We start from the raw sequence: 11,639 nt of genomic DNA, 5'->3' as shown, positions 1-11,639 counted from the left end.
GACGACTGAATTCTCGCGGGTCAACGAACCCGCGCGCGAATCGACGTAAAATGGTATCTTCGCGAAAGTAAAAAAATCTCCGAGTGACGTGGTTTTCGCGGCGATGTAATGAAACGCAATCGATTTCAAGCGGTTTCAATGTTTTATGCACTCGCCGCGCTGCAGCGAGTTTTTTTTTTATTCACTAGCCCGGTGAATAAGTGAAGGGCCATGACTTCGCTCTCTGCTGCCGGCGAGGACCTACCGGGATTTTTTTTTTTTTTTTTTTTATAGGACGGGAGATATAAATCCGTCGACTAGCATTGAGGTATCTCGCGAGAAAGAATGAGGCAAATGACGCTCGCAACATATAATTAAGTCTTTCGACAGGTTTCGCAATAAGAGTCAACAAAAATAAAATTTGACGTATGCCAGTTTGCGTCGCGTGACTGTTTGATGAAACGACTAAAATAAATATCGAGTTTTTGCCTCCGTATCGAGAAGCAGCGCGGTAAAATAGTTAGGTATTACCATGTAAAATTAGACTCTCGTATAAACTTGCCTTTGGTTTCTCAAAACGAGCGAAATTGCGTGTGTCATTATTATGTCCAATAATGCACTCTACATTAGGCAAGTCGAAGCTTGTTTTATCGTAATTCCCATACTTTGATATTTTCATCATATTGTATAGTAATACCGACCACGAGATAGTTCGATAAAATATGCATATGTCCGTACCGTTCATCGCGCATAGTTCCCGTACATATTCCTGTAACAAAATCCATTAACAGTTGTAAAATAAAATTGACAAGCAACTCATTCTAAGATTCTTGTCATCGGGTGATGAATAAACTCTAACGCATTATGCCGATTTATTTGGTTACTTCACCGTTTGGTCACTTGACGAATTTATGAACTCAGAAACGGCCAATAGTAAAAACGACAGAACAGAAAGAAATCAAGCACGGTCGAATATCCGCATTTCTTTTGTACAAAACAATTTGCACAAAATGAAATTTCAATTTTGGTTACTGCAAGTTATTGGCAGCATTCGCCAACTTTTTAATAATTTAATGCAAAGTGTAATATCATTTATTTATCCGAAGATGAAAATTATGATCCGTGTAGACATCCTACGTGAATCTACACGGTAATTCGACGGCTGTATCCCGGGATCAATGCATCTCGACGAAAGGGAGGGTCACACGCCGCGTATAAATCGGCGTAGACGTCGACGTTGTCGTACATCGGCTACGATTTAAAAACAGGAAGCCCGTACGTAACCGCGAGAGACAAACAAGCGAGCTTCGCAGCACCGCGTCCGCCCTCTCCGGCCGCGACGTTAGGAAAACGAACGACGGTGGCGGACAAGAGATAGGGGCTCGTAGGTAGAGAAGTACGCCGTACCTACCACCCTTCGCTGTTTCTCGAGACGCGCGAGACGGTCCGAGGATGGGTTATCCCTTTCCCGCCTTCGTAAAGCAGGAATTTTTACGCGTGATATAATGGCTGCAGGTCTCCTCTTCTGCCGGTGGCCGACGTCGCCGACGAAGATACCAGCCGGGGACAATAAAAACCGCACACTCGTGAGATATCGGCTGTGTCTCGGCGGCGTTAAAATAGCCGCTTGTTCCCTGCGAGCAAGGAGTCTGATTTCGGGATTTCTCGATCGCAGCCCCCGTAGACTTGGACGTTAAAAATCGCGCGAAACGACCCATGATCGCGTTATGAGCGATGCGATCGGATAAAAAATAATATGTATTTTAGATTTGATATAAAAAATGTTAAAATTGTTTAATAAGATAATCGAAGAATAAATAGAAGTGAAATGAGATGATTCAACTGTTTGATTCGAGATTAAAGATTTCGAAATTAGATTTCGTTAGATTAGATTTTGATAAAATTGCTTTTATAGTAGTAAATTAGACCATTAGTCTAATTGCATCTAGACCAAAATCACTGTGAATGGAATTGTCAGAAAACAATATTCTACGTTTCGATTAGAAACTCTCAAGACCCGGCGAAGAAATAATGTTGAGTGTTTGATATTAACGCAAGATTGAATTTTTTGCGTTTCCTCCGGTCTAATCTCGCTTAAATCCTAAGCTCGCGACAACTCGCATACGTGGTGTTACTTAATTTTTTTATTATTCCAGCGATGACCGGGAAGAAGAGAATGTTTGGCGTGACATAATACCTGTCCTTCTCCATGAGGCTGGCCGTCGGCGAACGGTCACGTCGCGTCCGCGTCGGGGCCGAAGACAAGAGAAGGAGAAATATCATCCGACGCGATATGTTCGTACCGTGGACGGTATATAGGGTAGCGCGCGCGGAAGGATCTATCTCTCCCAGATAGTCTGGGTGGGTGCTCTTTCCCTGTAGTACGAGGGGTGGGTGGCCTTCGCTGAAATGGTAAAACACAAGATACGGAGGTGCGGGAGCGGGGGAAGGTAGGGTTGGAGGCCGCCAAAGGTGGAGGAGAGAAGGAGGTGGAGGAGGAGGAGGTGGTGGGTAGCGACGGGGTGGAAGGGGGGCGGACGGGAGGAAGAGGGCTGGCGAGGTAGCGACGTCACCACGGAAATCAAGAGTAATGCCAACACGAAACTGCACTACCCCTCGCGCACCCTTACCGACCCCTCCTCGCTCCCGTCTTGCTCTCATACTCTCTGGCACACCACCCCGTCCGTTTCTCCCGGTTCTTTCACCGTCCCTCCGTTTCTCTCAACTCCCCCCCTCTTCCCTCTCTCTCCCCTCGCCCCATGAGATCCCGCCGACCGACCCACGAGTCTGGTGCGCCTTCTCTCCCGCCTCCGCCCGAGTCACCTCACCGATCTCATCCACCTCCAGGGAATAACCCCCTCGACGGCGGCTCCCGCGGTGAGCGCCGCGCCGCCGGCGAACCTCGCTGAGACGGAAGCGATAGCGGCTCCCACGAGCACTCGCTGCGACTAAGGGCGCACTGCCGGATCCTGAGAATTCTCTCTCTCTCGCCCTCTGCCGTTCTTCCTTGACTCTCGAGCCCCTATCTTCTTGCTCTATATCGGACCGTTATATCGGACCGATATAGATTATGTCTTCGCGAGCATCGAAGAGGAAGTGTAGTTCTACTTAAGAAAGCGCGCTTGATACGATTGGTTGATTAAAATATTGACTTTTTTTAGAGGAAATTAACAAAGGCACGATCTGTATAAGATGCTATCATCATCGCTTTGCGCTATGTCGATCAGTTCAATCTTGAAACATACGTGAATTATTCTATATAAATTTAACATACAAATAAAATTGTTTAAAAATCTTATTAAGTATTAAGGATCTTATTAAGTACGAAATTAAATTATAAATTAAGAAATTTTTCTGTTGATATTTTAATTAACATTTGTTGCATACATTTAAGAAATAATTAAGATAGATACTGCATAAAAAAACAAAGAAAGAGATAGGAAAAGAGAACTTGATATCTTTTTGGTTAAAAAATTCTTATGTATATATTAATAGAAATTAATGTAAAACAAATTTATATAGATTAGATTTTCCTCGCGTTAATAAAGTACTATTAGATTTAAAAATTTCATAATAATTTTTTAGCAACCATGTTAATTATAATTTACAGAAAAAATTTCTCTGCATAAACGTAGGCATCCGGACAATAAAGAGGTGCTTGTGTATAACAAAATGACCATCGAGTAATTAATTTAATTTTTATAAAATTTGAGAGAAGGGTAAGAGTGAGTTTGATCATGTTAATCAACGGGAATTACAGCACGTTGAACACGCTGCGATTCCGCGAGTACGAAAACGAAAGTGTATTTTCTGGGATTTTTTTTTCTTTAAATCCCACTCTCGCGAAAATGTGGCCATTCGTATGATCGGCTACATCCGTATAGCTCCCCAGCAGCGCCGCAAAACGTCTTTTAATATACACTATATCTTCGGGGGGCTGTGTGTTTATCCTCATGGCCTTCCGCCATACGAAGAAACCGATTTGTGCCTTGATACGAGCTCGTTCCCTCGAATCTGTCGTGAAACTCACCCTATACACATTATCATGTAGTATAAACGCGCGTTTGCTTGATTTTATTACTCAGAAATAAAATTGTGTTAAAACTGGTAAATTATTAAACTTAATAAAAGCTTACGAGAGAAAGAAAGAAAGTGAACGAGAGACAGAGAGAGAATGTTAAACTGTTTTTAAGAGAAGATAGTTAAAAGTTATGTTCTAAATTTATTGCTTACACTTAACATCTAACACTTAACATTTAACATCCACTTTAAACATTGAAGAAAAAGAAGAATATTCCCATAAATCTCTTTTAAAATTATCGTTACACTTGTTATTACTTTTCTTGCGTATCTAGTTTACTTGTTAGCTTGATTCATTAAAGTTGATAGGTACTTCTAAGGAATATACGCATCATACATAACGCGCTTACACAGCACAAGTTGCGCGCTATTAGTATTCTAATTAACTAAACAAACGGCAAGATATTATTCAAGCTATGAGACCGTCGGGATTAGAGAATGCAGGTGTTCGAAAGGTTTCTTACATATACCCAAAACAAATAAAAGCCGAGAAAAGTGCTAAAGCAAGCAAACCGCAAAACAGATCTTGTCTTATATTGCAACAGATTAAATTAATTCTAGCAAATTAATTGGTAGTTAAGATGTTTAGCGTTAAGTGAAGGTCTATTCTTTCTCTGTTCTACTTTTACTGTCTAATATTACTCGCACTATTCTTGCGTTCACATTCGCACAATCATTTCCTCTCATTTCCCTTTCCCATCCCTTAATTTGCTACCCCTTCATTACATATTTCTTTTTTTTTTAGATAATATAAAATCAAATTTTGAAATTATCAAATTATGTGCTATCAAAGGAGAATCGAGAAACAAGAGTAATATTTAGTCTAGAGAAAAATATTTCTTAAACTATTATTACTATAATTATCTTTAATTGAAGTTATTAAGTGACTTGATATTTTAAAAAGGTAACAACGAGTTCTTTTTATAACATTTTCATAATAAATCAAGTGTAATTCTTATAAAGATAAGTTAAATTTTTATTTTGCATATTCCGCTAATTTCAATTATAATAAATAATAAAGTTGTAATAACAAAAAACTTTTATTTATAAACAAACATATGTATAAACGTTATCTAAAGTTTTAAGTACAATATTTTATCAAATTAATTAAGTATTTAGATAACCTACATGGTCTTTCTAAATAATAAAAATAAAACAATGGTTTCTAATTAAAAAATTACATTTACTTAACAATATAAATTAACACGTTTGTCAAAGAAGATAAAAATTTAATGTAAAATAAAATATGTTAAAAAATAAAAAAAGATGTCATTGAATAATTAGTTTCGTTTTTCTACAAAAATTTAAATAGAAAGATAAAAATATAATCTACCGTAAATGTGGCGATGCAATATATGCCTGAGATTTAAATGGATTTAATGTATTAATTTAATTTATTTTTTGATATGCTTAATAATATGCGCATTTGTCAAGATTTTATGAGATTAATCGAGCTACTGTTATCCCACGCTGAAACTAAATATGCTGTTATAAAAAACATGTAAGAAATATCATATATTTCTTGTACGAAAGCTTGTATAATAATATAATAAATTTTTAAAATATTAACTGTTGTTAATATTAAATAAATAAAAACTTAATGCGCAAAGTAGCTGTTTTAGTTATGCAATGTCCTCTGTTAACGAAACTCGAGACTACGTTCTAAAAACGACGAAGATGTATAAAATTCATTTCGATCTAACATAACTTGCCCAATTCTATCGATGTTCGATACATTTCTTTTTACCGTTTAACATTCAACAATTTACTTATAATTGATAATATCTTTCCAGTCCTATCACTCTATTTTATTACCAACTGATGCTCGTTAACTTCAATATCAACCGTGTAGTCATGTACAAATATATTATTTGTTGATAATATATTATATACAAAATATATTATCACGTGTCAATATTTTCAATGTAATTTTCGGCTACCTCCGTCTGGATTAATTGCGCCAATCGCTCTAGTGCCTGAAATATAAGTATAGACATAAATATTCGAGAGTCAATTCGTTTAGCAGCAATGATGATAGCATGTGTTTCAACGAAACTTTATTCACCGTCGATAGATTAGATGCTGTACGTCGATAAGATAAAATAGATCGACATGAGAAAAAGATTAACAAAACAATAATTTAAATCGCCTAAATTTGATACGCTCAAACATTTGACTTTAATATGTTTACTTTAAATTTTATTATTTGTTATAATTAATTTACATTAACTTTTATGATTAATTAATAATCAATAGTTCAAATTTATGATTAAAGTATTTTGTGGGAAAATAAACATTTATCTTTATAATTTAAATATATTTAATGTTTGTTAATTTTATGTTAAAATATTAATTAATGTTTATAATATATATAAGTGAAAATTAACATATAATAATAAATACAATATATATAAAAATATATTAGAGTTTGAATTTACCAGATCCATTTCCTGATAGGAAGCCTTGGCGAAACTTGCCCTGATGGCGTTACAGGATTTAGAGTCTCTCATGAATGCGCCTCCTGGCGCCATAATAACTCCTTCCGTTACACCCCGCTGCATTATCATCTTCCATGTATTTTCGATTCCTCGTACTTTAATCCATAAGAAGAATCCACCCCTTGGTACGCTAAAGTCCGCCAAACCTATAAAACACAAATCGTCATTTTTTAATCTTTTAATTGCGGTGACTTACCAACTATCTAATTTTCTTATATACATATATATAATATACAAAGATCACATGTATTCTAAGAAATTATCTATTAATTATAAGAAGTTATATAAAAAGTTATTATAAAGTTAAGTATAAATTATCATCAAGTGTATATCAAGAGCATTATTAATATTTATTATTTATTACTAATATTATTAATTATTATTAATTATCACTCATTATTATTAATTATTACTCACCATTTAAATGCTTGCGTGCCAACGCCGAGATAACATCCCTTCTTTGCTTGTAGAAGCACCTTATTCTTGTATAATGTTGCATCAAGCCTTCGTAACCCCAGATCTTCAACAACTTGTACATTATTACCTAAAAAATCCAAAGTTATTTCTTTATCATTTCTTTTTGATGATAAAACGGTCAATGTTTACAATTTCGATAAGACCCGACACGCGCCACTGTCGGTTTGATTTATGGATGATGATTAAGCGAAGGCGTGCGTCCACATTTCACGACGTTTCATCATTCTAGATAATAATATTTACGGTCATCGCTCGTTTTTCTCATGTATATAAAAAGTACAATAAATCCATTCTTTCACTTTGCATTCAACTACAAACATTCAAATCGCGTTATCTAACGTATTCTACTCATGTGTGTATTAAAATTAATATAATATGTTATTAATGAAAAAGAATTATGATTAATTTTTAACACCGATGAGTTAAAATAAAATTTGGAAATATAAACTTCTAATGTTAATTAGAATTTTATACATTCTTAGAATTTTGCACGATATTCACGCGTTACCAACGACACGGAAAAGTAAGGGTGACAAAGGGTCACGAAGGGTTTTGCGAAGGGTAAAGGATATCTCTACCAACCTGCGATAAGGTAGGAGCATGGAGGTGGCTGCTCTGCAAATGGAGCTCTACGCAGGCTATCAGCGGAGCCGCGGCGGTCATAAAGCCTAATCTGATACCACTGCTGATCACTTTCGAGAATGAATCCAACCTAATTACTCGACCTTCCGTATCAAGTGATAAAAAAGACTTAGGATCCTCCTGAGAAAGAATACATTTTCTTTTAAAAGTTATCGTATTTTTTTTTTATTCTTACGGTGAAGGAAGTCTCTTTACTAGTATTTATTTTAATTTCATATAAATATTATATACATAATATTTATAATCTTATAAATATATATAATTTTGCATAATATATCAGTTATATTGAAAATTCAAATATCGATTGCGTTCTATCTCAAATGTCGATAAAGATTGTGAAACATAAAAGACATTTATGATATGCGAGTTCGTTGATATCACTATAAATTTTTAATAACATATTTAATACAGTGCTTAATGTATATTGTTAATTAACAGATATATCTCATCCGCTTCGAGTGTATTGCTACTGCATTTTATCATATTTTCAACAGCTTTAAAAGATATAAAAATTAATGCTATCACGTAGGTCATTCGAAATTTAATTTACGTTTATGCAAAATTATGACGATATTACGTCAAAGATACATCATATAGTAAACTCATCTAATTTGCACTGTAATCTGCGGGTCCGTTTACAAAATACTATTGCATTTTGCAGAGTTCCATTTTTTAAGTAATTTTCGGTATAATTATTTGCATAATAAATATTAACGCATGTATATTTATACGTCTATTAATACCTCTATTAACGTTCATATTTATGTGGCCGGCTTAATTTCTTTATATGCCATCCACGTCAAAATAACACATTCGTTTGTCGCATATGAAACCTCATGACTCACCTTGTCGAAATGCATGAAATGATAAGGATCGTCGTCGAGAAGCAAGAAATTGTACTCGCAGGCTATCCTATAGATCTCCTTTCGTCTTTCCAGAGGTATAATGATGCCGGTAGGGTTCGTGCCCGTAGCGTTTATATACATTATTTTCGGCATTTTTGCGCCGAAAAGCTCCCGGTTTCTCAGAGTCTCCCGGAGTATTTCCGGAATAGGACCGTCGTCGTCTTGCGGGATCATTATAAGCTCCGCTTTGTGAGGTGCTATCTATGATCGAAATCAACACCCGTATTATTTGTAGTAACGAAATTTTGAAATAACAAATAAATACCGAGCATCTTGATATAATTTAAAAAAAAGGAATTTTTTTTTTAGTAAATTTAAAGTAAATTAGATTAAATCGAATTCAGATTTAACATAGAAATATAGTGTTTTATTACACCCATTCTTAATATAAATATAAGAGATATTAAATATATTAAATATAAAAGATATTTTCTTTATTTCTTGTGCGGATTCTCTACGTTCAATATCAAAAGTGAATAAAATCATATTACAAAGTTTTTAAAAAGTCTTTTTTATCGCTATTGTACAAATTATTATTTAGCGTATACTTCGTAGTTAAAAGGATTAAAACGACGCGACGCGACGCGCGTACATGTACGGGATATACTTCTCGAATTTCTTTCTCTAATGAAAGCATATCTATATTCACTAACCACAACTTCGACGCCAGGATAGAAAGGGTCGGGGACCAAAATCGGATCACCAGTGCCGATTATAGCCTCCAGAGCCTTGCTAAGCCCGTCCTGAGACCCCGAAACGACGACTATGTCGCGACTCTCCCATAAGGGTGGCGCGTGTGCCCTTCTCTGGAATTCCCTCAGGGCCTGAAACCAATTTGATGTCCGACGTTGTTAGACACATTGTCAGCCGATTCCCTTATCTCGGGAACGAAAGATTCCGGGTGTAACGACACGGTCGATTACATGAGGCGCACAAACAATGTACGTGTGACATAATCAGAACGTCGTTTGGCTTATTCTCGAAATGGCTTTTGACTTTTGTCTTTTCTTATCTTTATCTTCGTTATGTTTTATCACGTTTATGTTTCTCTTATTTCCCTTCTAATCGACAAGTTAGATATGAGCGTGTCAAAACGGAGCGCTATGCTATCTCTAAAATTTCTTATATACACGGAATATTTTTGGAAAAAATTCTGCTGGAGGATCTTTTCTACCTGCACAAGAGGAGGATAACCTTGCGTCGGTATGTACTGAAGAGCGGCACCTAACTCGCCATCGTCCAGAGTAAAGGACGAACCATCGTAGAGTTTAACTGAAATTTCCGTGAACGGGAACGTCTCTTCGTTGGGCATTCCTTCTGCTAAGGAAATGGTACTTTTCGGCGCGGAGTACGCTATTTTAGCTGGAACAGTTAAAAGATCCTCCGTTGTCGATTAAAATCCTTAGATTTATCGAGACAATTAAGACGTTAATATTCTGACATTAGTATTTTTGCAATTAATTATGCGACCATCATAAAGTTAACTTATCAATTTAGTGCGTAAATTTTTTATCTTGGTGATGTTATTAATCTATCATAAAAGAGTTTGCAATTATTGATAATTAAATATAAATCGAATCGTTCGCTGGTTTACTTTCTGTTCGTAACTGATTATTGCGTTACGTTCAAGCTGCGCGAGAATAAAGAGAAGAGCTTGCTGCTTACTTAGCTCCCGCGTCGTGGCAGGCCGCCTGCGTTTGGCGACGTCCGTCATGAAGTAAGAATAATCCATTTCTCTGTTCTACGGTGCACTCGTTCGTAAATCTCTTATAAATCTACAACCTCCGAATTGATTAGGCGTGTTTATTAGTAGAATTGATTAGTTATTGATCGCGCCTGAGTTCAAGTATACTACTTTTCGATACACAATCACAGTTGACACAGTGTTAATTGTATTGTTAAATGAATCGATTGTTCTTGATTGCCACAGTGGTATTAACCACAATTTGGCAGGTCTAAACGAGCACTCTGTGTGCACGTCTGTGCTCTCTTCTTCCCTCTGTATTAATATTGTTTTCCGAGAGGTAAGAAGCAGATAAACTCGTCAAGAACACATCCTTCTAAAGTGAACGCTTCTGTTACCCTCGTCAACACTGACAACGCGCTCGGCTATGCCTCCTTTTATATTTAGCGATAACACGTTGCGTCAGAAAATCGTTCCATACACAAAAAGAAATATACATATTCACATATACTAGAATGTAAATAGTTCCCCTGACTAAATAGTTCCCCTGATTATATTTACCAATCCGATACCGCGACTTACCGCGGCTATTCTGCCGCTGATTGAAAATATGGACTATATAGAAATATGGACTATATAGAACGGGACGTAATATTTGGAGTTCAAACATATCTAATCGTTATGAGGAATTATAAGTATAAATATTATACATAATGTATAAGATTAAAAGGGAGTTCAGATATCCAAATCCGGAATACAAACAAATTCAGGAAATGAAGATTATCACAACTTCCCTTTATGATAAGTAAAGAAAGTAGCGAGATAAAAAAATTCATTAGCAATATATATTTATGAATTTTACAAAACATTCTTGAACGTTAATGTGTCAAAAACCAAAATAATTTTGCTTTTTCTTATTTGCATCACGCAATATGTATGAATTCCAGAAATGATAGTCATATTTTGCAATTCGGTTGTTCTTTTTTATGAATTTTTCATAACATTTTAAGAATAATTTGTTAAATATTTAAAATATATTAGAAATGTTTTACCTTAAATTATTCCCCACTTATCGTAATTTATATCAGCGTTTCACAATAATTCTTCCGTCCTTTCATAATATCGCGCTATCCAAATCATTGACACATAAAAAAAAGAACAGTAAGAATAATATTCAAATTCTGCACATTTTTCTCCAAATTTTCTCGTCGCTCACTTTTCCATCCCAATTCACTATGTTTTCGTGATTTCCCTAAGGTCTTTCACCCGCGTGCGACTAAAAACGATAATCTTCTTCAAAAACACAGATACCGCAGAATTATTAAACATAAACACGTCTATCAATATAACATCGGCGTACATGTGTCTTTTCCT

The 11,639-nt window shown here is 35.7% G+C and overlaps 1 protein-coding gene across 1 annotated transcript; it reads right to left on the bottom strand.

The window, feature by feature from the left end:
* Positions 1 to 5,552: 5,552 nt before the first annotated feature.
* On the bottom strand, positions 5,553 to 10,662 carry LOC139770760 (kynurenine/alpha-aminoadipate aminotransferase, mitochondrial-like). Its single transcript, XM_071702928.1, has 8 exons — positions 10,247 to 10,662; positions 9,756 to 9,943; positions 9,235 to 9,405; positions 8,522 to 8,782; positions 7,617 to 7,796; positions 6,975 to 7,101; positions 6,498 to 6,703; positions 5,553 to 6,035 (listed from the first exon to the last, which is right to left on the bottom strand). The coding sequence occupies exons 1-8, from the start codon at positions 10,311 to 10,313 to the stop codon at positions 5,964 to 5,966; spliced, it is 1,272 nt and encodes a 423-aa protein (XP_071559029.1). The 5' UTR covers positions 10,314 to 10,662; the 3' UTR covers positions 5,553 to 5,963.
* Positions 10,663 to 11,639: the final 977 nt, after the last annotated feature.

The sequence above is a fragment of the Temnothorax nylanderi genome, unplaced genomic scaffold, assembly GCF_030848795.1.
Source record: "Temnothorax nylanderi isolate EJ_2023f unplaced genomic scaffold, tnyl_v1.0 TNYL_tig0032_pilon, whole genome shotgun sequence".
Lineage (NCBI taxonomy): Eukaryota > Metazoa > Arthropoda > Insecta > Hymenoptera > Formicidae > Temnothorax > Temnothorax nylanderi.
Note: the sequence above shows the minus strand (reverse complement) of the source record. Positions and strands in the feature narration are given on the sequence as shown.

Bases quoted from the DNA above. Each gene is read 5' to 3' on its own strand.
- LOC139770760 (XM_071702928.1), bottom strand. From the start codon at position 10,313: ATGGATTATTCTTACTTCATGACGGACGTCGCCAAACGCAGGCGGCCT. The intron at 8,783-9,234 runs GTTAGTGAATAT...TTTCGATCATAG, and splicing joins ATCCTGGCGTCGAAGTTGTG to ATAGCACCTCACAAAGCGGA. The intron at 6,704-6,974 runs GTGAGTAATAAT...TGTGTTTTATAG, and splicing joins GGCACGCAAGCATTTAAATG to GTTTGGCGGACTTTAGCGTA.